The sequence below is a fragment of the Diplodia corticola genome, assembly GCF_001883845.1.
Source record: "Diplodia corticola strain CBS 112549 chromosome Unknown scaffold22, whole genome shotgun sequence".
NCBI classification, from domain to species: domain Eukaryota; kingdom Fungi; phylum Ascomycota; class Dothideomycetes; order Botryosphaeriales; family Botryosphaeriaceae; genus Diplodia; species Diplodia corticola.
The window spans coordinates 322,074-349,359 of record NW_017971501.1 but is presented as its reverse complement, the minus strand read 5'-3'; the positions used below and the strand labels follow the sequence as shown (position 1 = coordinate 349,359).

Sequence of the window (27,286 nt, the reverse complement as noted above, 5' to 3'; positions counted from 1 at the left end):
TGAACCGAGGAGATGAGATATTGCGATGTACACTGTGGTTTTTTCGTTTTTTTGGTTGATGCGTTCCCGACATCTATTATGTCTCACCGACGTAAATTCTATATAGTCCATGCTTGCGAGCTAGACATGCACGAAGCGGCATGATGCAACAAGAGCCAAGGCTCACTTTCGTCTTTAGAAGATACCAAACACTTTCGAAAGCGAGCGCATAGAGCACTTGTCTCATCTTGCCATGCAGACAGCGGATAAAAAAAAAGGGGGGGAGATCGCCTTGGTGCCCGATAATGTGGAGAAAGTAATTCTCCACAGCACCACGGTACTCAAGGAAACAGCCCACTCCCTTTCCTTTCCCCTCTCCGGCACGTGCAATTTCCACAGAGCTGCATTGTGGGTGAAGGAAGGTCTTGATCGTCGCGAGACGGTTTTCCCGCTCAAGCCTTGCCCTTCTTCTTGTCCTTCTTGTTCTTTTTCCCACCAGCAGCGCTGTCGCTGGCATTTCCCGAACCAGGCATCTCGCCTTGCATCTCGGCCATCATGTCCTTAAACATGTTCTCGCTAACTCCGCCGCCGCTGAGGGCAGGGGAGTGCAGCGGTACGATGGGGTTGATCTTCCATCCGCGGGGCACGGCTGGTGGCTTGAGCTCCTTGGGCGGTGGTACACCAGCGATGCGTAGGCGCATGGGCGAGTCTTCAGTCGTCGGGTGTTCCTTGAGGTAGGCAGCGACGAGGTTATACAGGTGGTGCTCTGGGCATGATGGTCAGTCTCCAGGCATAGCAAAGATGGGGAAACACAGAAAGGCGGGAAAAGCTTACTGTTCTTGACATTGGGGTGGACCGGGACGCCGCCCTCCTTCTTGATCAACACCCTCACTCTACCCGGGTTACTCCAATCCTTGGGGTGCGTCTTGCCCGGCTCGAACACAACCTGGGTCAGGCCCAGCGCGGCAACAGCATCCACCAGCTCGCGCGCCAGAGGGTTCGGCACGGCCAGCTCTTTACTAACGCGGCGGCCCTCGGCGTGCGTGCGCGAGGCGTCGAAGTAGACGGGGTAGATGCATTGCCAGCTCTTCGACTTCTCCTGCATCTCGGCCTGGGCGGCACGCTGGGCGGCGGCGTTGGGGTTGCTGTTGGCGCCGGCGAAGGGCGATTGCGGCTGCAGCTGAGGATCGAAGCCGGAAGGCCCCGCGGGGCCACCAACGCCGGCGGGACCCATCATGCTGCGGGCGAAGGCTTGCGGGTCGAAATCGGAGGGGTCCATGTCCTCGGGCTCGCTGTCGGAGACCTCCTCGATGCGGGCGTGGTGTGCCATGATGCGCCAACGGGCTCTTGGGCCTCGACACGAGCAATTGGGCTGGTGGTGTCGCTGCAGGAGTCCGTAGGCGGGCGTGGACGGAGATTGTTTTGGCGGATGATGTTCACTTGGGCCACAGCTGGCCTTCCCCACGCTGCTGACCGCCTTCGGGCGGCGGCGGCTGAGTTGATCCGGCGCTCGGCTGCCCGCCGTCTCCGGCCGGGGTGAACCACGTGCGTGCACGGGCACCGATATCGCTTCCTGTCTCCGCGTCTCGTCCGCTTGTTGATCGCAATGCGTTCGGGACTTCGAATATCAGGCCGGTCCTGGCAGCGGCGGTCGAGAGGGCTCGAGGCGGTCTGACGTCGTGAGCACAAGCAGCCTGCAAATCCAATATTTGCCCGTGCGCGCTCGAAAAGCACTGGACACGCCCCGGTACTGTTACATAGGGTCGCCGGGCAGATCTGCCTGCAGCTCACTGGCGTCAGGAGTGCCGGCTTTACCGATCTTCGGCATGCCGAACCATGGGGTCTCAGGCCGTTGAGCGGGGCGTGCATGAAGTCGTCATCATTCTGAGTCGCCGGACATGACATCACACGCGGGTGCTGGTGCGGGGACTGGGGCTCGATAACTTGGTCCAAAGGGGTCGTACGCGATAGTGCTAAGTGTACTGTTGGGAGTGCTAGAGACGGGCTGGCGAGTAGCCCATTCCTCGAGCTTGCTGGCCACGAGCTTCGCCAGCGGAAAAGCCTAGCCAGGTCGCTGATCGTCGTACTGGATGATGTTTTCAATTTGAAACAACGGCATGGAATGCCTACTACTCATGATACTTGTCTTAGTATCGTTGGTGGGCTTTCTCAAGACTTGGGTGCGCCGTTGAACGCACTAAGCCCTACCGTTGCCGGCCGGTCCGACGGCCGGTCCATGTGTGTTCGGCATGCCGAATCGTCTGACTCACTGGTCGCCAGCGTCCCGAGTTGCCGTTTCGAGCAAACATCCCCTCAATAGCCGTTTGTTAGAGTGGGGAGAGCGAGGTGCTTCAGATAAGCTGGGGTGTATAAGAAGCCTCCGTACCCCCACCACGGCCGACACTGCACCATCATCAGCTCGCCAGACCGTCACTTGGTCTCATTTTGCTTGCAACATCCGGCGCCATCTTAACTCTTGTGTCAACCCAATCTTGGTTGCAATACGTGTTTCACCATGTTGCCCGCTTCTCGGTCCGCCCATAAAGATGCCGAGGCTGCGAAGGCCTCTGGCATCCTCCATCGCAGCCTGAACTACCTCCCTCTCAAGGTCGTTGGGGCGTTGGGGAACTATCTCACGCTATCCAATGGCCAGAAAATTCTGGATGCTACCGGCGGCGCCGCTGTATCATGCTTGGGCCATGGAGACAAGCGCGTCCAAGATGCCATAATGCGGCAAATGGACGAGGCTGCTTATTGCCATTCGCTATTCTTTAGCACGTCTGCTGCTGAAGACCTGGGCCAGGAATTGGTCGCGGGAACAAAGGGAGCAATGGCGAAAGCCTTCATTCTCAGTTCAGGTATGTTGACTGTTTGCGTTTCTCTCTGTATCAATGGCTTGCCGATTTACAACAAAAAAAAAAACCAAAAAAAAAGACTAGTGTAGATACAAGAGGCGAAAATGCATCACACTTGCGCACCGCAACTTCAAGAGAATCACATGCTTTTGAAAGAGACCGCTGACAAACAACACAGGGTCCGAGTCCATTGAAGCAGCAATGAAGCTCGCCCGGCAGTACCATTTGGAGGTCTCGCCTCCCCAGCCCCAACGTACCAAGTTCATTGCCAGGAAAGAGTCGTACCACGGTACAACGCTTGGGTCCTTGTCCTTGGGTGGGCACGTCGGCAGAAGAGCCATGTTTGAGCCTCTGCTGCTAGAAAACGTTTCTCGGGTCTCTGCTTGCAATGCGTACCGAGGCAAGATGGACGGCGAGAGCGACCAAGAGTACGTTGCTAGATTATCAAACGAGTTGGATGAAGAGTTCCAGCGCGTTGGCCCTGAGGCTGTCTGCGCTTTCGTCGCGGAGCCTGTTGTTGGTGCGGTAAGTTTTGAACTTCCATCGTCTCCTCCTCTGATTCCCCTGCATATTTTCTCAAAAATACACCTTTCATATCATTGAAAGAAGAGCCAGCGACCTTTAAAAGGGTTGTACCACATGTGAGTTTAATCCACAAATGCAGGCTTTTCTTTCCTTTTTTCGGAAACCAGCGATCATCGCGTGTGTGGAAGATCAAGAACTCCAGCAAAGCGCTACCCATTCTCTGAAAGCTTTGTCTCTCTCCCTCTTTCTTTCATTTTCTTATTTTTTAAGCGGGTATCAATCACTTGATTGAGTAACACCAACTATCGTCCGCATTCCCAGGCCATTCATCTCACGAAGGAAAAATCCAAGCGCAGCCACCAACGCCACAACCAAAAAAGCCTTTCCCCACCAACAGACGCATCACTGCATCATGGGCAGATTACTGACGCAAACTTCTACAGGCGCTTGGTTGCGTGCCTGCCGTGCCCGGTTATTTCAAGGCCATCAAGGCCGTCTGCGACAAGTATGGGGCGCTACTCATCATGGATGAGATCATGAGCGGCATGGGCCGTACCGGCACACTGCACGCCTGGCAGCAGGAGGACGTGGTTCCTGACATTCAGACTATCGGTAAAGGCCTAGGTGGCGGTTACGCCCCCATCGCGGGTGTGCTCATCAACCGCCGCGTGGTAGATGTACTGCAGAAGGGTACCGGAAGCTTCTCTCACGGCCAGACGTACCAGGGCCACCCCATGGCTTGTGCCGCTGCGGCGCAGGTTCAGCGAATCATTCGGGAAGATAAGCTGTGCGAGAATGTCAGGAACATGGGCAAATATCTGGAGGTGCTGCTCAAGCAGAGGCTGGAGAACCACCCGAACGTCGGTAACATCAGAGGGCGTGGGCTCTTTTGGGGCGTAAGTGCGGATTGACTACCCGATGCAGGCCAATAGCTAACACTAAGATCAGATCGAATTCGTGAAGGATAAGGCCACGAAGGAGCCTTTCGACCCGAGGATCGGAGTGGCAATGGGCGTCCATGAAAAAGGTTCGTTGCATGATACACTGGTTCTGCGGACAGAAACTAACGGCCTTCCCAGGAATGGAACCTAAATACAGCATCTCAATTTACCCAGGCACCGGCACGGCGGACGGCAAATCTGGCGACCACGTGTTGATAGCCCCCGCGTATAACGTCACAAGGGCTGACGTGGAGAAAATCGTGGACCTAACGACTGGGGTAATCACTGAATTTTTTGCGGAGCTCTAAGGCTCTCAAAATCGGGAAGGTCGCATTGGATTGATCGTGTAGGGAGCGTAGAAGAAGAAGTGAGAATGCAGTGCCTGCGCTTTTTGATGCGAAACAGCAACGACAGTGGTGACGAAGGAAATTGACTCACCTACATGGGCAGTGGAATCCTATATCTGGATGCATTTGTGTTGTTTTAATACTTACATCTACGTCCGGATATCTACTTCAGCTGCTGACGAAGAAACGTCGTTTGAACTTAGATACTTGCTTCAACTGCCCACATGAAGGATCGCCGTAGGTCGGTTTCATTTGTCACCCACTGTACAACGAGGATGCTGATCGGCATAGAGCGGGGAATGCATTGCGCAGCAGATGACTCTGCATGACGACCTTCCTGGTTGGAAGGAGACGGCCGTTGCGAGCAGGTGGCGCTACACCATCCAACCGCGAGGATCATCGCACACGAACTGCAAGTGCAAATATCCGACGGATGTGAGATGGACAGATACCGGTGGACAGTAACGTCGACGGGTATCACGACAGGCCCACTGTCGTAGCAAGTAGGCAAATAGCATTGGGGACTTGGGCCAGATCCGCTACTTCACAATGTCGACTGTCTCAGACGCCAGCCGTCGTGAAGTGCTAGACTACACCAAGACCAACGCTCGCGCTCGCAGGCAGGCTAGAACGCCAACTGCAGTCTTGGTAAGTCCTTGTGATCATCACGCCACCGTCGCTGTTGGCTTGGCGATCCTCACGGCCCTCAAGAGGTCAGGAAGGCAACGTTCTCCTACGGAATGTAGTTGGGCGCTGCAATGTGAAGTGCCGTGGACGAGCAGAGCAATGGGGCGATCCGAATTGGCTGGCGACGGGGCTCACGGGCTCATCAGGCAGGCCCCTTGCGTTCGACGTCAGCAGTGTTGAATTAAAGTACAAGGTCTCTCTCCGAGTAACATTCGAGGCCTCCTCGCCGACAGCCCCTGCTTCCGCACAGGCACGCGCGCGCGGATCCCCAGGCCGATGTTGCTGCTTTGTCTCGTTCGACATTATTAGGAGTGAGAGCGATCTGCTTCGCTTGGCGGCGCGTTTCGCTTCCTGGTGCACGTTAAAAAAGCCAAGCTTCAAAGCTGGCGGTGGGTAGGAGGCTCGCCCGCGTCGGCCAGAGTTAGGGGCACCCGCACCCGTCGCGCCCGCCGTGTGGCCGCGCCCTTTTAAAGATTGGCTTGATTTCCGGGAGCTTCAGGCCGGCCTTCGGCGGCGGCTGGCGCACTAGCGACTCGGGGACTCGACTCGGGCCCGGCACGGCGGATGCGGCGGGGCATGGGAATGCGCAGCCCCTGGCAGACGAAGCCAGCGGAGCGCGTGTTGGGCGATTGATGCGGCTGCGTACAACTCAGCGACACGGGCAGAAAGGTGGTCAGGGTCGCGGGTCGCGGGTCGTTTCTTTTGTCGTCGGTGGCTGAAGAAAAGAGGAGACGCCCCCGGCCACCGGCCAGCCCTGGCGCACGGCGACACCACCCTCGCCACAGCTGATGCCGCGCCAGACGCAACCAGCAACCGGCCGGCTGTGGGGGATTGCCCGCCGCGACACAAGGCCAGCACGCAGCACGCAGCACGCAGCTTCGTATCTTCTTGAAATTGAGGAATGCCCACGGATTGCTGCAGGCGATCAGGGCTGGGGCGAATTCCTTATTTAGAGCCCTACCGGCTAGGAGGGCGTTGGCGGCGGCCCTGCACGTGATCCGAGCGCGCCGACGACGTAGGCGCTGGCGGCTGCGGGCTGTGCGACGCCGACGACGGGCGCGCGAAGACTCAATCTCACGTTTCAGGAGATCTCCTGTGACGCGGGCGGGCGGCTTTTGCGCGGCCTCCAAACCGTCGGCGTGCCGCTGAGGCCCAAAGCGTCCCGCGTCATTTCGGTGCTCGACGTCGAGCGCAGGGCGGGCGGCAGCGCGGCTGCTGTGGGCGGCTGTGGGCTGCTGTGGGCTGCTGCCGTGGGCGGCGCGGTGCCTGGCGCGGGAGCGAGTGAGACAGGCACCCGGCTGCAGTGCGCTGGAGCTGGTCAGCCGTCAGCTGCCAGCGGCGAGGGTGCAGGGCGAGAGCGAGCGCGGAGAAGCTTCAAGCGAGGCTGGATGGAGCCGTGGGCGTTCCGGCGACGCTTGGGGCGGCAGTCTGAGCACGCAGCGGCCTCCATCCCAATCCGCCGGCCCAGCCTGCGCGGGCCCGGCCCCAGCACACAATGCGTGCGCGGCGCAGCTGGCCGGAGAGCTCCATCGCACGCCCTGGGACGGTGGGCGACGACGGGCGAAGACGACGGCCCTTCTTGTGGTGCAGGGCTGTGAGGGCGCAGGCGTGCGGCCCGCGGCGCGTCCTCAACAGTGCATGATCGCTTGCGCCACCGCAGCGCGTGGGTGACGGCGCTTTTGCGAACGGAGTGATGGACCGCAGGTCCATGGCCCAGTGATCGAATTACCAAAGCAACGCACGTCCGCCTGCGCCGGCCAGGCATTTCTGGCCAGCTGCGAATCAGCGCGCATGCCTGCAAAAGAGGAGTGCAATTCGCGCTAACCCGCACCGAGTCCACCTCACTCTGTGCCTCCATCGTGCCCAGTCGCCGGCTCTGACCTCAATATCGCTCGCTCCAAAGCAAGCCCACCACCGCGCTGCCTCGTCCGCACACCGCCGCCTGGCCTCTGGATCATGCTCTGACGCCCTCGGCCCTCGCTGAAGAGCATTCAGTGCCAGATCCCACCCGCCTCGTCCGTCATTTCCCGCCGTTTCCCCGTCACTGCCTCTTCCACCTCCGACCGGGCGGCCTGCGTAGCAAAGGCGCATTTTCGCTCCCGCTGCGCGCTGGCTGCAGCCTCGACACTCCCGTCCGCCGCCGCGCCCTCTCGCCGCTGCGTTGACTGGTGCACCCTCTAGCTCGGCGAACGCCTTTTTCTCAGTTCCGCTTCGGCTGCCGTCCCCGTCCTCGTCACGCTCCACGACTTCGGTCCTCGCACCCGCCTGGCCATGTCGACCCCTTCGACAGCGACCGCGGCTCTCCCTCCTCACCAGCACCACCAGTACTATCCACCACATCATCAGTCGTGGCAGCCCCAGGTGTCGCAGCATGTAAATGGCTCGTCGCGTCTGACCAACTCGCACTACAACAACGCCTACCCCAGCCAGGATCTGCGAAGGACGGCCACGGTCAACGCCCGCCAGCCGCAACAACCGGAGTCGTACCCCACCCACTACGCCGCCGACCAGCAGCAATTGCCCAGCATGCCCTCCCGCAGGCGGACCAACAAGCCCGACTGGGGCGAGTTCTACAAGAACGGCATTCCCAAAGAGGTCATCGTGATTGATGACGACAGTCCGGAGCCCCAGGCGCCACCCACTTCCAGGGCTGTCGCCGCAGTCGCTGCCGATCGCCATGCAGACAAGAAGCGCAAGACTGCGACCTCGACCGCCTACGATCCCGTCTACCACCAAAACACGTCATACTCCACCACCGAGACGCCCATGTACCCCGGCACGCCTTCGAACCACACCATCTCCACCGACCGCACCGCCTCCGCCATACACACTACTGCGTCGACATCGCTCGGATCGACGATTAGCAATGGAGCATATGCCGCTCAGCTGGAGGATGCTGCGGTCGGCCAGAAGCGGAAGCGCACAACGCGCAGAACGACGCTGGATGAGGCCAAAGAAGCCAAGCGACGAGAGACCGAACAGCAACAGGAGCACTGGACCAGCTACATCCCGCCCAAGCAGCCTCCCATCAAGGCCAAGGATGTCTACGTCAAGGTCGTTCCTGATGTGAGTTGCTCTTGGCCTCTTTGCCCGCGAGCGCCCGCTGACGTATTACAGAAGTACCGCCCCAACGAGAAGGTGGATGACGAAGATGGTCACTATGTCGTCCATCCCGACGCAGACATCACCGAGAAGTGTAAGTGCTTTGTTCTCATTCCGTTACTATATCAATAATACTAATGGTCGCAGACCAAATAGTGAAGTTGCTCGGGCAGGGCACTTTCGGCAAGGTCGTCGAGGCTTTCGACAAGAAAAAGGGCAACAAGGTCGCCATCAAGGTCATCCGATCGGTTCAAAAATATCGCGATGCATCTCGCATCGAGCTTAGAGTCCTGTCGACGCTTGCCTCGAACGACCCGCACAACCGCAATAAGTGCATCCACCTGCGCGACTGCTTCGATTTCCGAAACCACATCTGCATTGTCACAGACCTGTACGGCCAGAGTGTATTTGACTTCCTCAAGTCGAACCAATTTGTGCCTTTCCCCAGTACCCACATCCAAACTTTTGCGCATCAACTTCTTACCAGCGTTGCTTGTAAGTTGATCCCCCCCCCTTTGCTTTTTGTGATACTTCTCGCGCTAATGCAACATAGTTCTTCACGACTTACACCTCATTCACACCGATTTGAAGCCGGAGAATATCCTGCTCGTCAACAATGCATACCAGACCTTCACGTACAACCGAACAATACCGTCATCATCTACCGCGACTGCTCGTTCGGCTCGCCACAGGAAGGTCTTGTTGAATCCCGAGATTCGCCTGATCGATTTTGGCTCAGCCACTTTCGACGACGAATATCACTCTTCTGTGGTTTCAACCCGTCACTACCGCGCACCTGAGATTATTCTCAACCTTGGATGGAGTTACCCGTGCGACATTTGGAGTATCGGCTGTATTTTGGTTGAGTTTTTCACCGGGGATGCTCTTTTCCAGACTCATGACAATCTGGAGCATCTCGCGATGATGGAGGCTGTTTGTGGTGGCAAGTTGGATAAGCACTTGATCAGGCAGGTCCTGGCTAAGGACAGGGGACAGTCCCGCAACCCCGCTTCACAGTAAGTCCCTCACCTGCTAGCCAGTTTTGAGATGCACAATTACTAAGACTCGGACAACAGGTACTTCAAGGGCCAGAAGCTCGACTATCCCAACACGGATACGCCCAAGGCTTCTCGGAAGTATGTCAAGGCCATGAAGCGGCTGCAGGTAATTAGTCCTCGCCTTTCTCTTAGTTCCGACCGTCTCTAACATCAGCCGTGCAGGAGACAATCCCGCCTCACACCGAGTTCAACATGCACTTTCTCGACCTGCTAAAGAGGATATTTGTGTATGACCCATCGAAGCGCATCTCGGCCAAGGAGGCTCTCAACCACCCCTGGTTCACCCAGAGGATCGAGGACGATGGCACTGAGGCACTCAAGATCCGAAAGAAGCAGGAGCGGGCGAAGGCCGAGAAGGCTAGGCAGGCGACGGAGAACGGGTACCGGTGACCAGCTCTTGCGTATGGTCGCATCACACGACGTCTCGACACAAAATTTTCTCTTGTGCAAGCTCTTTCAGATTCAGTCGAAGGCTTCAGACTCGGTTGAAGGCTTCGACGATACCACAATGACGACCTTTTTTCTTCATGAAAGGAGCATGGGCGGGCTAACATGGTCGGCTCCGGAGTTTCATATGGATTTCGTGGCAGGGTTTCATTTTTTCTTTGCATAACTTTCTGCGTTCAGACACAAAGGGAGCTGGTTATATCCACATACAGTACGCCCTCGAAAATATCGAGAGCGCGTCTAATCTCCGGCGTGCCTTGGGTTCAGGGACCGGTTTTTGAAGGGATCTTAGATGGGACGGGAAGCGAAGGCGCTAAAGCATCCACGGACAGGCATTGCGGGGGAGGCGATTGATTCGGATCCGCGGAGGTCTGTTGTATCCATAGATAATCTCGTGCACGATCGAGTTTCGTGCGCCTCCATCACGATGTGCACTGCAGCACCTGACATGCGTCACCGGGTGCGGATGATTGACTGGTGGTCTGAGATCTGCGGAGATTCCCTGCAAAGTGAGGGCGATGGGGGTTCCCGGGCGGTGAACGGCCTTGGCGCAGACACGGGCGCAGACCTGCGCGGGCGTCGCGCGCGGGCGGCGGGTAAACACTCGAGTGCAACACCAAGTCCAGCACGCCTTGTGCCCCCAACCCCGTCACGTCTCTGCCCCGGCAGCACGAAGTCCAAGATGGCGCAGGCGAAGCAGATCGAGACCTCGCTTCTCACCGAGCATTTTCGCTACACGCCTCTCGTAAGACCTCCGAATGCGCCGCTGCGTACAGAATCACGGTCAAAACAAGCCCAATGCTGACTTTCGGCGCAAGACCCTCATTGACCAGATAATAAACATGATCAATGAGCTAGTCAATCGCGCAGTCGACGCGGTCGAGGCCGGCTTGCTCGAGACACCACCGTCGCGTCTCGGCTTCGCTGCCAGAGCGGCGGCGGAGAACACAATCCCAGACACGGATGATGAAGGGAACCCGCTCTACCCGGAAGCGAGGAGAGAGATTGAGGAGGGCGTACACCAACTAGAGACGCTGTTGGAGGCCACGGTCGACAAGAACTTTGACAAGCTGGAGATTTATTTGCTGAGGAACGTGCTCACCGTGCCGGAGGATCTGGTGCCGTGGGTTAGGCTGGCGCATTATCAGGTACATTGATCGTCGCTGCTCGCTTTGGATGATACAGCTCACACCTATATCCACGGCAGGGCCTTCAACTCCCGTATACCTCGACCACCTCCTCCTCCCCGACCCCGCTGCCGACCCCGCTGCCGACCCCCGAATCCGTCCAGGCTTTGCGCCGCAAAGTCCAAGAAACCAACAAACTCCACTCCGCCCTCCTCGCGGAACGAGCACGCAACGACGCGCTGCTGACGCAGCTGCGCGGCCTGCTGGGAGGAGGCAACAACGACCCAAGAGCCGCCAAAGCCGAGCCCGTGTCCTCGTCGCCTCAGCCCCCCGCCACCGCCACCGCCGGCGACGGCGCAGGCGCAGGCGCAGCGGCGGCGGCCGCGCCGCCAGCGCCCCAGAGCCCTTCGCTCGCCTTCCTGGCCTCGGCGCCGGCGGCGCGGAGCTTGGACATGGCGCTCCCGACCGACGGCTCTGCGGCGCTGCCCAAGCACGAGCCGCTGCGGCAGAACACGGCGTTCGCGCTGAGCCAGCTCCCGGCGCTGCGGCTGGTCCTGCAGTACCTGCGGCCGAGGATCGCGGCGCTGGGCGAGCCGGGTGGGGCGGGCCCGGGATCGGAGCTCGCGCGCCAGCGGAGCGAGTATGTGGAGAAGCAGACGAAGAGGATTATGGAGAGGAGGGGTATGGATGTTAGCAACGGTGAGGGTGGTTCCGAGGGTCTGGGGAGGAGGATGCTGCCCGAGGAGGTGAGGGGTATGGAGGCGGTGGCTGGGTTGGTTGGAGAGAAGAAGGTGAGAGAGGGGGGTAATGGCGAACATATGGAAGAGTAGCGCGGAAAAGGAAGGATGCATGGCTTTCAGGGGCTCGATTTCACTCGACGCTTTTCATATTTCACTCGACGCTCTTCATTCGGTAGAGGAGCGCGTGCTTGCATTGAGTAGGGTGTTTCTTTGGTCTTTTTTTTTTTTTTTGGCGTTTGGCATCAAATGATACCCACATGAGCGGAAGGATCTTACAGGTAAACCTTCATATACGGTCCACACGGGAACGAGGCGTTGATACCTTTTAGGCAATCAAAGACTCATACGAATTGACATCCGGTTGGAATTATGGACGAAGATGACTTTGCATGCACTTTGGAGAGAGACTGCTGCAGGTGTATAAGAGCACCTGGAGCCGATGTTTGGACGCGACATCAAAATCCCATGACGGCTTGTTCCGGATGGTTTGGTCCACCGAAACGAGTAGTAGCGAATAGTGCAGCAATAATATCAAAGTGTCCACTGGTAGGATTTTGGGTGCGGTAGGGCTTAACTTGCGTCCCATTGCAAGGTGGGCTTAGAGTGGAAGGATTTACGCGCTAGTCTGCAGGCAACCCTTTTTCGCCTGCGAGACGTGGCCTGACGCATAGCTGGAGCAAGTTTTGTTCCTATTGCTGGTTCATCAATGTCACGCATCCCAGGAACAGCTGGGATCGCGGTCATGATTGCGACACGTGGTCTGGATTGTCTGATCTCAGCGGCAAGAAAGACCCTCTTGCAAGGTGCCCACGGGCGGTAGCCGTCTTGGGTCTAGTTCAGCGCTCGCAGATTGCTGGTGGTGGGTCGTAGCCGTAGGGAAAGCCAGTAGGCGAGGCGCGCCGAGATGAAGTCGAGCCAAAGCCGGTCCTCTCCACAGGTGGCGGGTGCGCGCGCCGCGGGGAAAACAAGCAGCAACTCGTTGGTCGGTTTTCGCATGCTTGCTCAGAGGCCGGGAATTGCCGGATTGGGAACCGGATGATCACCGAGCGAGACCAAGATTCCGGCCTGGGGCGGGAGGCGGCGTCATAATGCATGCATGGGTGCGGTGCGTGAGTGGAGGACGTCCCTGCAGGCCGGGCACGGGCGGCGCTGGGCTGCGGCGCGCTCGCGGGCGGGCAGCGTGTAGCGCTAGTGCCCGCGAAAAGATAACGCCTGTTTCCATAGCATACACCAAGCTCTTTGATCCCTACCTAGCTGCGCTGCTCCCCTTTATCCGAAGACCGCCGCTGTCCTCGTCCTTTGCTGTGCCTCGCAGACCATTTCTCAACCCACCCGGCGAAGCCTGCGCACGCTCACACCGCCGGCCATTCACGTGCGGACGACCAGTCACCCCGAGCCCAGTCTAGGCGCGCCATCTTCCACTCGAGCGAGCTGTCCCCTCCCCCAGCCCGTCCGTCTCGTCGCCTCCGTCCGCCAGCTGTCCGTCTGTGTGGCCCTTGTCGCCTCCCACGCGTTGCCGCCTGCCAGAGCCAGGATCGTCGGCCGTGACAAGCACACCCTTCGCCGCCTTCGTTGCCCGATCTACCGTGCTAAAAGCAGGCAGCCATGTCATCCGAGCCCGCAAAGCAGGCCAATGACAGCGCACTGAAGCCTCCAGAGGGCGGCGCTGGCAATGGTGGTGTTGGTCCCAGCACGGCGACGCGGAGCCCGGCTTCGAAAGGTGAGTTGCGCGACTTCTTTCTTCAATCCGGCCCACTTCCCCCCCCCCCCCGCTGTGCTGCTTCTGTAATTTAAGTTCAACCCTTCTCCGTGAAATTGTTGAGCGGTGACGGGCCGTGGCTTGCTTCCCCTTCCCCCGCGTGGCTGGTAGCCGAAGCATACAAGCTTCATGCGGGTCTTTTATGGATCAGCTGCGTCGGGGCGCCGCTTTAGAGCAGTGCGCTGCGGCTTCTCTGAGAGGGTGTTTCTGATGCCGGGAACGCTGTTGAAAGAGGATGGAGCGCGGGTGGCCGCGCGACACCATTGGGGAAGGCACGCTTATCTTGGTTTATCTGTGTGGCGGCGCGTCTCGAAAAGTACACATGACAGCTCTACTCCTCAATTTCAACAGAGAAATTGCCCTCAACCGGTCGCTTCCCACTTCGCGCAGCTTTGCCTTCTTGCCAGCACTTCTGCCCCTCGCAAACATGGCCTTTTTCCTGCAGCTGCGAGACAGGATAGCCCGTATTAACATTCGACCAGTTGTCACCATTGCTGCTCCGCAAGTCTCGCCGACCATCGAAGCCCACTCGAAGGACATGGATGACGATGGCGCCTGCACGCTCGAGCGCACTCCCTCAAAACAGCAGCATCGCATCAAGATTGGCAAGCGCCTCTCGGGCCGCCCTCTGGTCGATCGCAACGTCTCGTCCAGCCAGAGCGTTGCAGAAAGTGCCCTGTCAGAAATCCTTGCTGAGGACAGCGCTAATCCAGGCCACCGCGGCCACAATCACCATATCCAACCTCTGGTGGCCCAGGTTAGTGCGTGGCTAAAGGAAGAAAAAGCAAGAAGAGCAGCTCGCAAGGCAGCCAAGCGTGAGCCTCGTCCGGAGCCTACAATGCCTAGCGCCCAGGAGAAAGCGCCGAGCGAGTCTGCCGACACAGCCGAAAATGAGGTGCGCCGGCCTTCGGACGCGTCTGAAGGCTCGGCCGCCTTGGACGCACTTGAACAGATTATTGAGAAGGGCTTGTCTGTCGTCGGCCACGAAGGACGCAAGGTGCCGCACCGCATCAGCCGCAAGCTGAGACGCCAGTCGACGGCCGGCTCGTCTGATACTGAGTACCACGATGGCGATGTACTTGTGCCCAGCTGTGACGTTGTCCTTGACAACAGCCGCACTCTTGCCTATTCTGGTGGTGGTGTTGACGAGGTTGACATTGATGATCAATTGACTCCCGGAACGAGGAAGGCCAAGGAGAAGCAGGCCTGGGCGACGTTCAAGTACGAGATTGTTCGCCTTGCACACACCCTGCGCTTGAAGGGATGGCGGCGAGTCCCCATGGACAGGAGCAGCGACATCGAGGTCGAGAGGCTTAGCGGCGCTCTTACTAATGCTGTCTACGTCGTCTCGCCTCCAAAGGATCTTCCTCCTCGGGAAGGAGAAGACGGAGACATCCATCCCCGTCCTCGCAATCCTCCTCCGTAAGTTTAGCCCTGTCTCCGGAAATGTACGTGCGCTGACTGCCGCTACAGGAAGCTGCTGCTCCGAATCTACGGCCCTCAGGTCGAACATCTGATTGACCGTGAATCTGAACTGCAGATCTTGCGTAGGCTTGCTCGCAAGAAAATTGGTCCTCGTCTGCTCGGAACCTTTTCTAACGGTCGCTTTGAGGAGTTCTTCCACGCTCGCACGCTTACTCCTAGGGACCTCCGCAACCCGGAGACTTCAGTTCAGATCGCCAAGCGCATGCGTGAGCTACACGAGGGTATTGACCTCCTCCCGCAGGAGCGCGACGATGGTCCGTTCATCTGGAAGAACTGGGACAAATGGGTTGATCGCTGCGAGTATATCTCAAAATGGCTCGATGCAGAAGTTTTGAAGGGCTCAGAGACAACTCAAGATATTGGCTCATTGGCCGAGCTTGGATTTGTATGCGGCGTTCCGTGGGAGATGTTCCGCCAGACGGTGGAGAAGTACCGGACATGGTTGAAGGAAAAGTACGGAGGATGCAAGCATCTCAATGAGCGGCTGGTTTTCGCCCACAACGATGTAAGTGTCTAATCATGAACCGGAACTCTATGGGAACGGACGCTGACTATACGATGACAGACACAATATGGAAACATTCTTCGACTCATGCCCCCAGGAGACTCGCCTCTTCTCCTTCCTGCCAACGAGCACAAACAGCTTATTGTGATCGATTTTGAGTACGCGAACGCAAACACACCTGGGTTGGAGTTCGCCAATCATTTCGTAAGTGGCATGATTGTACATACATTCTCAATATTTGCACTGACATGCAGCAGACTGAGTGGTGCTACAACTACCACGACGAGAAGGCTCCTCACGCCGTCAACACCAATGCATACCCAACACCTGCAGAGCAACACCGCTTCATCCGCTCTTACGTCACTCACCGTCCCTTCCAGCCTTCTCAGAGCAGTGACTCTTCCATCGCATCTAGCAACGTCCGCCCCCCGACACTGGCCCACAGCTCCTCCATCTCAGCCTTCATGCTCGATTCCCGTGCTCCACCACAGCAACTCGAAGAACAAGAGGAGCGTGAAGAGGCCGAACTCGAGAAGGAAATCAAACGCCTCATGGCCGAAACGCAAATCTGGCGTCTTGCCAACTCCGCACAATGGGTCGCGTGGGGAATTGTGCAAGCCAAGGTCTCTGGCCTCCCCGACTTCGACGATGAAATGAAGAAGAATACGGCTGCGAACAGAAACGCTGGGCCCAGCGCCTCTGATATCAAGGAAGGGGAGCAATCCTATATGACCCCGCAGGGAGATCAAGGTGTGGGCATGACGGACCCGCCTTCCGCGGAGGCGGAGGAGGCTGCAGATGTAGGCGATGCGAACAGCTCGTCGGGTGCAGCCGAGGGTGAGGAAGAATTCGACTATCTAGGATACGCAAACGATCGCGCCATGTTCTTCTGGGGTGATGCGGTGAAGCTGGGCATCATTAAGGAGGATGAACTGCCTGAGGAGGTGAGGAAGAGGCTCAAGATTGTGGAGTATTAGCAAGGGATGCGAGCTTAGAAACACTATGGTACTGCACTCGAGGCGAGTACGGCAACAGGCATAAGGTAGTTGGTCTTCAAGCTATGCTTCTAGCTGCTGGGCTGCCTAAGGGAGGGATGGATGTAAGTGGAGCAGGAGAAACGGGTAGTGGCCAGGGCTGGAGAAAGTGTTAGCAACGAGCTATGAATAGAAACAATATATAGTATGAAAATTCACATGGCATCCTGAATTAATGCTTTAGGCCTGGGTAGACAGTCCATCTCGCTAAAGTGTAGGACGACCAGAGACGTAGGCTTCAGGCTGAATCCCGCCCTGAGCAGCAGCCTCTCATTTGAGGGTAACTCTGCTTCTAGCGCCCTGTTATTGCTTCTTTACCCTTTTAAAGCCGGCACGTTCTCTATCTTATTCAGTTTCCACGTCTGTGATTCGAAAAGCGCTCTGATATTGGGGATATTGGCTTGCTCTTACTTTGCTAATACCATTTCCTTAGCGGACGAATGAAACCCCTTTCCATACAAGTAGTTTTGTACACTTTACCAATAGATCATTAATTCATAGACGGCCAGCCAACCGACCGGGGTTGCCCTCTTCATAATCCCACTCGAGGAAATGAACCCTCCTCCTTTCACGCACCGCCCCACGTAAACCCCCCACCACCATCCCGAGCCTCCATCACCCGAAGCCGCCGCCGATGTCTCCTCAACTCGTCCGCATCCAAAAACCCCATTTCCACGTCGTCGATCGTAAACGGTCGACCCAGCTCTAGATCCGTGTCATACAGTGACGATGGCGGCGGCGGCGTCGTCGTGCTGAATCCACCTCCTCTTGTCCTTCGCGTTCTGCTTTCTTGCCCCCGTTGCTGCTGCCGTTGCCCGTCGTCGTCCGACCACTGGTCCGGCGCGGGCGGCAACGACCACGACTCCCACCGGCCGCTGCCACGTCCGTCGCCGCCACCACTGCTGCTGACTACGCTATCGCGCTCGGGGATGACGGACAGGGGTCTCGCGCTCGCCGATCCCACTGCCGCACTCCTCAATAGGGACTGTGGTGGTGGTGGGGGCAGTGGCGGCGGGGTCGGAGGCGGGGGCGGGGGCGGGGGCGGCGCCGGCGGTGTTGGCAGGGGACGAGACGGAGGCGGTGATGGCGACGATAAAGACGACGACGATGGACGCCGCTGGTGATGGTGGTGGTGGTCTAGAAGCTCTCGCGACGTCTCGCGAGACAGGTCCTTCAACTCGACGTCGTCGCCTGAGTAGTCGCTGCTACCGTCGCGCTGCCGTGTGATGCTGCTGTTGCTGCGGATGATCGCATCGCTGTCGAGCTTCTCCCAGCAGCCTGAGCTTGGCCATGCTCTGCTGCCCCCCGTTCCGCTTGCACCGCTGATGTCTCCAATGGACGATCCATAGCTGGGAAAGGAGCGTGACTGAGGCCTGTGGGGAGGATGGTGGCCACGGTGGTGGTGGGCGTCAGCGGGACCGTCGCCATGCGGTCTGATTCCACCGCTGGCTGCGCCGCTGCTTGTGCCCGTGCAATTTGGGTTTGCAGCGCGCTTTCGGCGTCGCGCGGCAGACGAGCCGAGTGAGTCGGAGAGGCTACGGACAGTAGCAATCCAGTGTTTGAACAGTGGGCGGAGGGTTGCAAGAGAACCAGCCGTGATGCCCGCGCCGCACTCGATGCCCGACCATATGGATATCATGGCGGCGTTCCCTGAGACGTCAAAGGTTAGTAGCTGGGTCTGCTCCTTGGTGGAGAAGTTCAAGGGCGAGGCGTACAGAAGAAATCGGTTGGACTGACCAAGCCGCCGATGTACTTGAGGCGGATGGTAGAGCAGACGCAGCCGACTGTGCCAACCGAGAGGATGAAGAAGACGGACAATTTGGAACGCATGTCCATATTGGCTTGCGCCACAATCTGAATGGGGATGAGTGCGTAGACCCAATCCGCCGCCGCGCCTATAGAGGCGGAGAGGTATGCAAGCGCGCTCTGGACGTGCCGTGGCGCGCATTGATCATACACGTAGCGTATCAGGTAGTCTTTTGGGTTTCCGCAGAGGAAAATAAGGAAGAAGAAGAAGAAGATGCTTGTAAGGGCGATGAGGATCATTACGACGTAGACCATGGCTCTTTGCCAAGGCTTGATGACTATCCGCAGGAAGAAGATGCCCAAAGACAACTTGGCCATCATGGCTGTAATTACGTAGAATGTCTCAGAGACGATTATCCACTGGAAAGCATTAGACAGGATGCTATCATGCAGACGCAAAAGACTTACGTGCATCGCGCTTCCGATGACATCGACGCGAGTTCCTCCTCCATATTGGTACGCGATGACGATGATCGAAATGGCCCAGACATTAAAGAAAGCCTAATAGGGTATCAGTCCGTTTCGTCTAGAAAGCTAGGCGTTCCATCCTACCAAAGCAACCACCATTAGGGCATCGTCCCATCCGAAGCTTTTAAGCATGGACGTCCGTACATAGCATCGGGCGCCAACAGTGAGGTATGTCAGTATGAGGAAAACGATGCAGACAGCAAGTTCAGCAGGGGCTTTGGATTCGGTCTCTGAAAATGGTCGGTACGCCATCTGTACCGAGGGTTCCAGCTGTGAGAAGGCTCAAAGCTGTTGCAGTCGCCACTCTCACGGTTGTTCCACAAGAGGTCCTCCAGTGCTATAGCGGATCAGGCATGGAGGGTATGGAGCGGTATCGCAAGTAATTCCAGTACAGGGTATGAGTCGGCTCATGGGAAGCGGGTGCGCGGACAGATCAGATAGGAGATGCCAAGCGCTCCTCTGGCATCGAGTAGGCGGCTGAATAAGTAGTGAGGCAAAGGGTGCGAGAAGACGAGTGAAGTCGACGCGTAATTTACACGACATAGGATCCTGGCCTTGAAGCACACATGGGATGGATCAAGAGTAAGGGCAGACGGAGCGCTCGGGGAAGAAAGCGGATCGAGGGAAGCGGAGCGGGATGAGAGGTCAAATTTACAGCGAAATAGCAAAAGCGAGTTGTATGATGCTGACGGAGTGGACATGGGCCCCGGTCTCGATTTGGCACCCCTTGCTGGGGATTCACGTTGCGGGCGCGGCACACGGGCTTTCCGGGTGCTTTTTCGCGGGCAGTGTCACCAACACTGTGGGAAGCCGGAAAAGGACAGGGAAGAGCGGTTCCAAGTTGCAGCGCGGCTGCAGGGGGCTGGGCCTCGCACGCTCGACGGCAGGCGTGGAGGCGGCAAGGTGGAGGCATGTCGGCGCAGCTGCGAGATCTGTGGCTGTCTTCATCTCCAACGCGTCCTGGCAGACGGGCCGTTGGACCCAAGCGCGAATCCCACGTCGTCTCACGCGATGGGGATCCCGAGCGGAGGTTGCAGGAGCACAGCGTTGGTGGATGCCGTCGGCGTCGCACCAGCAGCCGGGTGCTGCGAGCAATATTGGAAGGCCGCATGGGCATCGGGATCGTGCTGGGGTCGCGTCTTCACGTCAGTCGCTGGCCGAGTGCCGTGGGCTTGAAGATTTGAGTGTGTTGCGGGCTGTTGCTTTTTCGGGCCCCACGAGTGCTGGGCCGAGGAGCCATACGGAAGCCAGGCCGGCAGTTTCATCGCCTCCACGACGGAGCCGGGCCTTGATACCCGGGCCGCGGGAATGACTCGAGCCGGGCGGGATGCTGCATTGAGACGGGCGTGCAGGCGCGGACGGAGGTGCAAGCGGAGGTGCAAGCGGAGGTGTAAGCGGAGGTGTAAGTAAGCGGAGGTGCAGCCGGAGCGGACAGACGAGCCAGGCGACGGCCGGGAAAGAGCGATTGCCGGGCCTAGCGCCTGCCCGAGTGTCCGCCGCCAAAACAAAACAACACCGACGGACATGCCATCTCCAAATCGACCCAACCCCACGGTCCGCTGGCGCTGATCTGGTCACAAGACACCAATGCCACCCGCTACACGTCGCCGCCACCAGCCGCAGCCTGAGCCCGAGCAAACCCTCGATCCGCCTTCCGACCTCGATGATGTAAGCCATGATGGTCCTACAGGCGGCTATATGGAGTCCGTTATGGCCGACATATACGCAGAGGCCGAGGACGACGAAGACGAGGGCCCACCAGGTCGGTACCATTTTTTGCGCGTTTTTCCCTCCTTCAGACGACATGTCTCTTCCCACTTGTCGACTCCACCCACTTTTCCTCCAGCCAGCCTGTCCACCTCTAGAGTGGATTCCGTAACCGTCTCTGTCGATTCTGTTTCTTTCTCGCTCGTATTGTGAAACCTATCATGGACGGTGGCCGTGATTCCAGACCCGTCTTTCTCGGAACATCCGATTTTGTAGTGGGCATTCCACGCCATCACAAAAGCAAATGGACCTTTCCCTACTCTGCGACTCTTGGGACACTCTCGATATTGACCCTGGGCGGTGGCGTTTTCATCTCGCGGCAGATTGGCATCCAGGCGATCGGGACCGCGATGCATGTAGCGTCAAAGGTCATCCAAAGATCTCTTTGCAGCAACCCCTGCCATTGCTGCACTTCACCTTCCCTGTGTTTCACGGTGATGCATCCGGCAGCATGGGCCTGACTAACTCTCCTCCCAGAGTCTCCGACTGAGCCGAGCACGCCACCACTGCCACCAAATCTGAAGGAGATATCATCACTCGCGTCATGGACTGTCTCAAGCAGTAAGCCCGGCTGTGGCGTGCCCCAGCTGCGATCCCCCTCGACCTCACTATTCTGGCAATCCGATGGCCCCCAGCCGCACTACCTCAACATTCACTTTTTCAAGGTCGTAGAAATCGTGGCCATGCGCATCTATCTCGACTTCGACCAAGATGAGAGTTACACGCCCACCAAGATCGCTTTCCTAGCTGGCATGGGCGAGATGGATCTGCAGGAATGGGGCGTCATGTCCTTTGTCGAACCCCGGGGCTGGGTCAATGTCGACTTCGAAGGCGTTGGAGCCGTCGGTGGGTCTGATGATGATGTCTCGGGCTCCGACGATGAGCTCGGTGATGACGAGGATGAATTTGAGATAGGGCGCAGGAGGAAGAAGCTGCCAGTACTTCGAGCGATGCTTGTCCAGGTAAAGATTCTCGAGAACCACCAGAACGGGAAAGATACGCATCTGCGTGGGTTGCAAATATTTGCAAGAGATAAAGCGTTCAAAGAAAGACGAGCCAACTCTACCGGGGTGCCTGCAGGCACTGGAACGAGAGTCGGAGCTGCGGCGAGCAAAAGAAAAAGGATCAGGGACATGCCGGAGCCGGACTTCGGCATAGTGGAGTTGAGATAGAGGTCGTACCGACTCGGCTCGGGCAGCGTCAGCGCCCGCGAGAAATTGTACGATATTGAAGTAAAGCACAGCTTAAAGGAGCTTGGTAGGCAGCATAGTAAAAGGGAGACGAGTACTAGCTGACCAAACCAAGACTTTAAATGATCATCACTTGTTGCCCGGCAGTAGACGTAGTCTTCTTTGTCCTGGTCATGCATGAGCGGGATCGTTGTCTTGAGACGGCCACGACTTACGGAAGCCTTGCGGTTTCTCGCCAAGAAGCACAGCCACCCCATCCCTGTCGTTGCCGCCAGAGCCGTCGTCATCCCGCGTGCCCAACCAACTCGAACTGCCTGACAACAACAACTACAACATGAACAAATTTACAGAAATCGCCAAAGGCGGCTGGCATCCTGAGAAGAACAGAGGGTCCTCTTCTTCTCAGGGCGGAGGCCTCAGGGACAGAGCCGTACGTTTCCGCCCCCCGCACTGCCCCACGGTGTCGTCCGTGACGTACTGGCTAACCGCGGTCGCGCATCACAGAAAGGATTGGTTGGCATGGGCAACAACGACCCTTATGCGGCGCAGCGTGACCACCAGTCACGGCCGCTGTCTTCCCTGAGAGATCCCGCGAGCTTCGCACCGCCCCCGAAGCATCAAGCCTACTACGGACCGCAGGCGAACCCGCCGAGCGGAGCGGCCGGCTACATCACCGCACCCACGCCTGCGAGCAGCGGCCTTGGAGCCCCCTTGACACAGGAGCAGATCCAGGCCTCACAGCAAAGACAGCTCGCAGCTGCTCAAGCTCAGGAGGAAGAGGAAAACAGACCGCCGCCAGGTCCCTATCGCGTTGACACGACCGGTTTATCGACGGCACATCTGCCCAAACCTCCTGTGAGGCGGCCGGGACAAGAGACACCGGAGGCGACGTCGCTTGTAAGGACAAAGCCTGCGCCCCCTCCGGCGCCATCTCAGAAACCGAAATTGCCGCCGCGACTGCCCCCTCGCCAAAATTCACACCCAGATATTCATGCCCCGCTTCCACCGCCGACGTACCAAGAAAGTGTTCAGAGCCCTCCCGCACAACCAAGTCAAGGTATCCTCAACCAAGGAGCCATCAACAGGTTAGGCAATGCGGGGGTAAACGTTTCTGGGTTTGGCATCGGGCGAACTGCTTCTCCTCCTGTGCCTCCGCGCAATGGCTCGCCTGCGACTCCTCCAGCGCCGCCGCCGCGCACTGCGTCTCCTGCCCAGCAGAACCCGCTCAGCGGGCTTCAGTCACGTTTCTCAAAGATGGGCACAGGCTCTTCTCAACCAGCCACCCCTGAAGGAGGAACGACGTTCGCGCAGAAGCAGGCTGCATTCAGCACCGCCAGAAATTTCCATAAAAATCCCTCGTCTGTCTCGGTGAGCGAGATGCGTACTGCAGCCTCCACAGCAAATAACTTCCGCGAGAGACATGGAGAGCAGGTGGCGGCGGGATGGCAGAAGGCCAATGGACTGAACCAGAAATACGGTGTAGTGGACAGAGTCAACGGCATGGCATCGGGCAGCGGAACGGCATCACCGGCGAACCCGCCGCCAGGCCCCGTGGGGAAGAAGCCTCCGCCTCCGCCTCCTCCGAAAAAGAAGGGTCCAGCAGAAAACAGTGCATCTCCACCGCCGCCTGTTCCATTGGCCAGCAAGCCTAGGCCGACTTGAACATGAGGCTGATGCTCGTATTGCTAAGTATTCTCAACGTGAATCTTCGTTCGGACAACCGGGGGTTTTGATGGCGCTTTTGCGGTGTGTTCAGGGCACCCGGACGGCATGGAGGAGCGATGGTGCGCGTGTCGGAAGGGTCTGAGAGGCCTGAAGGGTCTGAAGGGTCAGGCACAGGCAAAGGGAATTTCGGGTGATAGGGAAAGTTCGGCCGTAGATTATTGTTGAGGAGCACGACGGCATCTCGGCTTGCGACGCTACTGGTTCTCGTGAGTTGGGTGGCGGGCAGCGAAAAAATGGACCTATCAGGGAGTGCAAAACTGCCGAGGCTCTCCAGGAGGCATTGCGAATCATGCCCTTGACCGTGGGTAGGCCGCTCGCTTGTGCGAGGATGCGCGCGCGAGGGGCGCCTGGCGGCGGAGCGCGTCTGGTCGTGCGCGCAAGCTCAATGGCAACATTCAACGCCGGCGCTGCGCTGCGAACACTGCGAGGCGGATGGAACGGCGAAGGGAGGCGAGGGCGCAGAGCCAGACGTCACGGCGGGTGCGCTGTTCTTGTAGTGGAAACAACGTCGCGTCTTGGCCTGCTCACATGAGCGCGCGCCTGCCCGATCAGGCTCCGGTACCCGGTCTGAATTGTTGGGGCTCGGCAACGTCATGCCCTGCTCACTTGTGATTTTTCCACGCGCGCACCCGAAAGAGTACTTTTTGTATCCCACCCACCCGCCAATTGCTCCGACGAACCTGCAGCATTGGCTATCAGCTCGTCGGCTCTCGCTGCATCCCTCTCACCTGCATGAAGGTCTGTTGAGATCAGACACAGCGACCAGGGCCCCCGTCACTCCCACCGTTGCTATACCTTATATACCCCGGTCTAGGTTTTACGCTGCAACCGAGCAACCATGTCGGGTTCTACCTTTCACCTCGAGCTCCCCTCGCGGGACCTGTTCAAGTTTCCCCCGGACTGGGCCCCGCCCGCGCTTGCGCCGCCGCAGGCTACCGGCACTCTCAGAGCTCCGTTCAGCATCAGCGCCGAGACGTTCAATGCCCTGCTATCACCCAAGGTTCCCGCGACCATTGCGACTGTCTACGCCATCACCGTCACCCTGCTCAACCGCTACAACAAGAGCCGCGGCAACAAGCCGTGGGCCATCAGCAAGACCCGCATCTTCTACGCCTTCGTCATTCTCCACAATGTCTTCCTGGCTGTGTACTCGGCCATCACCAACGTTGCCATGGCAAGGGCTCTGTACCGTCTGACTCCGGGCCTGGATGCTGGCCTGGTCGAGAATGTGGACGCATACTGCAAGATCCACGGTCCCCGCGGTCTCGGAAACGCTGCTACCTTCAACAACACCAACGACGCCTGGGAGGTGAAGAACACTCAGATCTTGCTGGGCGCAAACGGCGAGCCGGACCCTACCGACGTGGGCAGGATGTGGAACGAGGGTCTTGCATTCTGGGGCTGGTGGTTCTACTTGTCCAAGTTCTATGAAGTGCTTGACACGGCCATCATTCTAGCCAAGGGCAAGCGCAGCTCCACTCTGCAGACCTATCACCACGCGGGTGCCATGCTCTGCATGTGGGCTGGTATCCGCTTCATGTCGCCTCCGATATGGATGTTCGTCTTTATTAACTCGGGTATTCATGCGCTTATGGTAAGTCTTTCTCCACACCACTGGCTCGTGGGATTCAGATAATGATGATAGTATCACGGCCAGTACACATATTACACCATCTCTGCCCTCGGTGTTCGCGTCCCCCAGCCTATCAAGCGTACGCTTACGACCATGCAAATTGCCCAATTCGTCATTGGCGCAAACTTCGCGGCTATCCACTTGTTCGTTTCGTACACCGTTCCGGTCTCGACCCCCTACACTCTCGTTCATACTATGACTTCCGCCGCCGCCGAGGCTGCTTCTGCAGTGTCATCCTCTGCCACCTCCGTCGCCGCCGCTGCTAGCACTACCGGCCTTGGTGCTGTGATCAAGAAGATGATCCTCCGCGCGGTCGGTGAGGAGGGTTTGGCTGAGAACGTGCGCGATGACTCTGGAAACATTTTTGGCCCGGAAGCTGTCAAAGCCGCCGAGACCCGCGAGGAGATCAGGTGGAGGGACGAGTACGTCCAGGTTCCCTGTATTGACACGACTGGCCAGTCCTTTGCGATCTGGCTGAACGTCATCTATCTCATGCCTTTGACGTAAGTTGCACTGCTCGTTCAATGTGGACAAAATCATTAATCTGAACATAGCGCCCTCTTCGTCCGCTTCTTCGTTCGTTCCTACATCAGGCGCACTAGCCAGACCTCCAAGGCCAATGCCACCTCCAAAGCCGCCAAGGACGCAACCCACGGCATCGAGCGCGAGATGCACTCTACGAACGGCTCTACGAACGGCTCTGTGAACGGCTCCACGAACGGCTCTGCAAATGGAAAGCCTCAGCAGAACGGCTCGGCCAAACACGAAAATGGCGGTCTCAGCACCACTGACCCCAACAAGACCGAAAAGAGCTACGCCGACATGATGAAGCACTAAGTAATCTCCTCATGAGATCCGACCTTGAAGCACAAGGTCATTTGGAAGCGCTCTTACATGCTGAGAAGAGCGGTTTGATTGGCACATACGTGCAGGGGATGCCTTTCTAAAGCTCTCCCGGCCATCTCAAACGCCGCCCTTCCCATCATCCACCACCAGCGTCTTTGGACTCCCCTCTTGTACAGTTAGAGAGCGCTCGCCGTGTTGATACCACCAATTGCTTTTTGCTTTTTAGCCTTCCAGCGCTTTTAAAGTCTGTTGGAAATTGTTTGTCTTCGTCGGTAGGAAAAGAAAGAAAGTAGGAGAGTCCTTCTCGGGATGCATTTGAAGCGAGCACCTTTCCTAGCGGAACGTCAAGGGTCGACCCTTGTTCGGAGATTCTGCCAGGAACAAAATTGCGGAGAACATGGCGCCAGGGAAGGACGAATTGGGCGGCGAAGGAAGTGAAAGGAAAACAAGAACGGGATAGAAATTGTAAGATCAAGAAAGCAAACAGAAGAGAGGACAGATAGAGACGAGTAACAGAAGACCGAATGAAGTTCATTGATAGTTCAAGAGGGATCACTACCCAACTCACTTTGATATGATGTGCAGGCAAAGTGTAGGAAAGCGGGGATGCGGCGCAAGCGCGATGCATATGTGACACGGGTCGCAGCAATGGCCCAACCAGCGTCGACTTTTAATTTGCAGATTTCACCAAGGCGTTCGAAGTCGGACTAAGAATAGGCCTGCTTGGTAGAGTAGGATGCATTGGGCGGTCGACAGGTATAGGCGGGGATGGTACTACGCTATTGGATGGGCAGGGCGATGACAAAGGATTCGTCACCAGGAGGATCTCGAGGGGCGTCTGGTATGGTCGTATGGAGGTGTGCCATTTGCGCCTCTGTGCAATACGGCGGATGCGGTAAGACAGTGGCACAAAGAATCGTTTCATGCCACCCATTGGTGGATGGTGTTTTGTCTCTGGATGGATACCTGTTCGGATAGCCTTGCAGCAGCACGGTAAGGGCGGCCGAAGCACGCGTTCGCTGCGAGTGATCCGCGGCTTTCTTGGTGCTCCGGGTGATTGTGACACTCCCAGACCTGATGCTCGGATCCGACGCAGCCTCGACGCAGCTGCGCTGGTATTCGACGCCTCTGTCACGGGCCAATCACGCCCAGGGCAATCAGTTTACTCGTTTGGGGAAGGCGGCAGACGCGCCGCGCCGTGAGACGCGACTGACTCTTGCGCGCTGCGCACGGACGAAAACCAGCCTCCCCCCGCGCCCT

At 57.8% G+C, this 27,286-nt stretch overlaps 9 protein-coding genes across 9 annotated transcripts; 7 read left to right on the top strand and 2 right to left on the bottom strand.

The window, feature by feature from the left end:
• Positions 1-431: 431 nt before the first annotated feature.
• On the bottom strand, positions 432-1,309 carry BKCO1_22000107 (signal recognition particle protein; the record flags this gene model as incomplete). Its single annotated transcript, XM_020272769.1, has 2 exons — positions 432-745; positions 814-1,309. 2 exons carry the CDS (start codon positions 1,307-1,309, stop codon positions 432-434), a joined length of 810 nt encoding a protein of 269 aa, XP_020130831.1.
• Positions 1,310-2,494: 1,185 nt separating this feature from the next.
• Positions 2,495-4,608, top strand: BKCO1_22000106 (class iii; the record flags this gene model as incomplete). Its single annotated transcript, XM_020272768.1, has 5 exons — positions 2,495-2,837; positions 3,013-3,359; positions 3,803-4,255; positions 4,308-4,386; positions 4,439-4,608. 5 exons carry the CDS (start codon positions 2,495-2,497, stop codon positions 4,606-4,608), a joined length of 1,392 nt encoding a protein of 463 aa, XP_020130832.1.
• Positions 4,609-7,605: 2,997 nt separating this feature from the next.
• BKCO1_22000105 (protein kinase) lies at positions 7,606-9,884 on the top strand (the record flags this gene model as incomplete). The annotated part of the gene is made up of 6 exons (XM_020272767.1): positions 7,606-8,400; positions 8,452-8,530; positions 8,584-8,931; positions 8,990-9,452; positions 9,513-9,600; positions 9,657-9,884. 6 exons carry the CDS (start codon positions 7,606-7,608, stop codon positions 9,882-9,884), a joined length of 2,001 nt encoding a protein of 666 aa, XP_020130829.1.
• Positions 9,885-10,623: 739 nt separating this feature from the next.
• On the top strand, positions 10,624-11,898 carry BKCO1_22000104 (mis12 domain-containing protein; the record flags this gene model as incomplete). The annotated part of the gene is made up of 3 exons (XM_020272766.1): positions 10,624-10,686; positions 10,760-11,089; positions 11,149-11,898. 3 exons carry the CDS (start codon positions 10,624-10,626, stop codon positions 11,896-11,898), a joined length of 1,143 nt encoding a protein of 380 aa, XP_020130830.1.
• A 1,991-nt stretch (positions 11,899-13,889) lies between these two features.
• On the top strand, positions 13,890-16,534 carry BKCO1_22000103 (choline kinase; the record flags this gene model as incomplete). The annotated part of the gene is made up of 4 exons (XM_020272765.1): positions 13,890-14,989; positions 15,041-15,557; positions 15,618-15,761; positions 15,815-16,534. 4 exons carry the CDS (start codon positions 13,890-13,892, stop codon positions 16,532-16,534), a joined length of 2,481 nt encoding a protein of 826 aa, XP_020130827.1.
• A 625-nt stretch (positions 16,535-17,159) lies between these two features.
• Positions 17,160-19,117, bottom strand: BKCO1_22000102 (uncharacterized protein; the record flags this gene model as incomplete). Its single annotated transcript, XM_020272764.1, has 4 exons — positions 17,160-18,241; positions 18,307-18,757; positions 18,806-18,898; positions 18,950-19,117. The coding sequence occupies 4 exons, from the start codon at positions 19,115-19,117 to the stop codon at positions 17,160-17,162; spliced, it is 1,794 nt and encodes a 597-aa protein (XP_020130828.1).
• Positions 19,118-20,452: 1,335 nt separating this feature from the next.
• On the top strand, positions 20,453-21,804 carry BKCO1_22000101 (anaphase promoting complex subunit 10; the record flags this gene model as incomplete). The annotated part of the gene is made up of 2 exons (XM_020272763.1): positions 20,453-20,627; positions 21,110-21,804. The coding sequence occupies 2 exons, from the start codon at positions 20,453-20,455 to the stop codon at positions 21,802-21,804; spliced, it is 870 nt and encodes a 289-aa protein (XP_020130825.1).
• Positions 21,805-22,156: 352 nt separating this feature from the next.
• BKCO1_22000100 (gmp synthase) lies at positions 22,157-23,484 on the top strand (the record flags this gene model as incomplete). Its single annotated transcript, XM_020272762.1, has 2 exons — positions 22,157-22,252; positions 22,327-23,484. The coding sequence occupies 2 exons, from the start codon at positions 22,157-22,159 to the stop codon at positions 23,482-23,484; spliced, it is 1,254 nt and encodes a 417-aa protein (XP_020130826.1).
• A 901-nt stretch (positions 23,485-24,385) lies between these two features.
• Positions 24,386-26,017, top strand: BKCO1_2200099 (fatty acid elongase; the record flags this gene model as incomplete). Its single annotated transcript, XM_020272902.1, has 3 exons — positions 24,386-25,141; positions 25,193-25,683; positions 25,735-26,017. 3 exons carry the CDS (start codon positions 24,386-24,388, stop codon positions 26,015-26,017), a joined length of 1,530 nt encoding a protein of 509 aa, XP_020130820.1.
• Between the last annotated feature and the right edge of the window lie 1,269 nt (positions 26,018-27,286).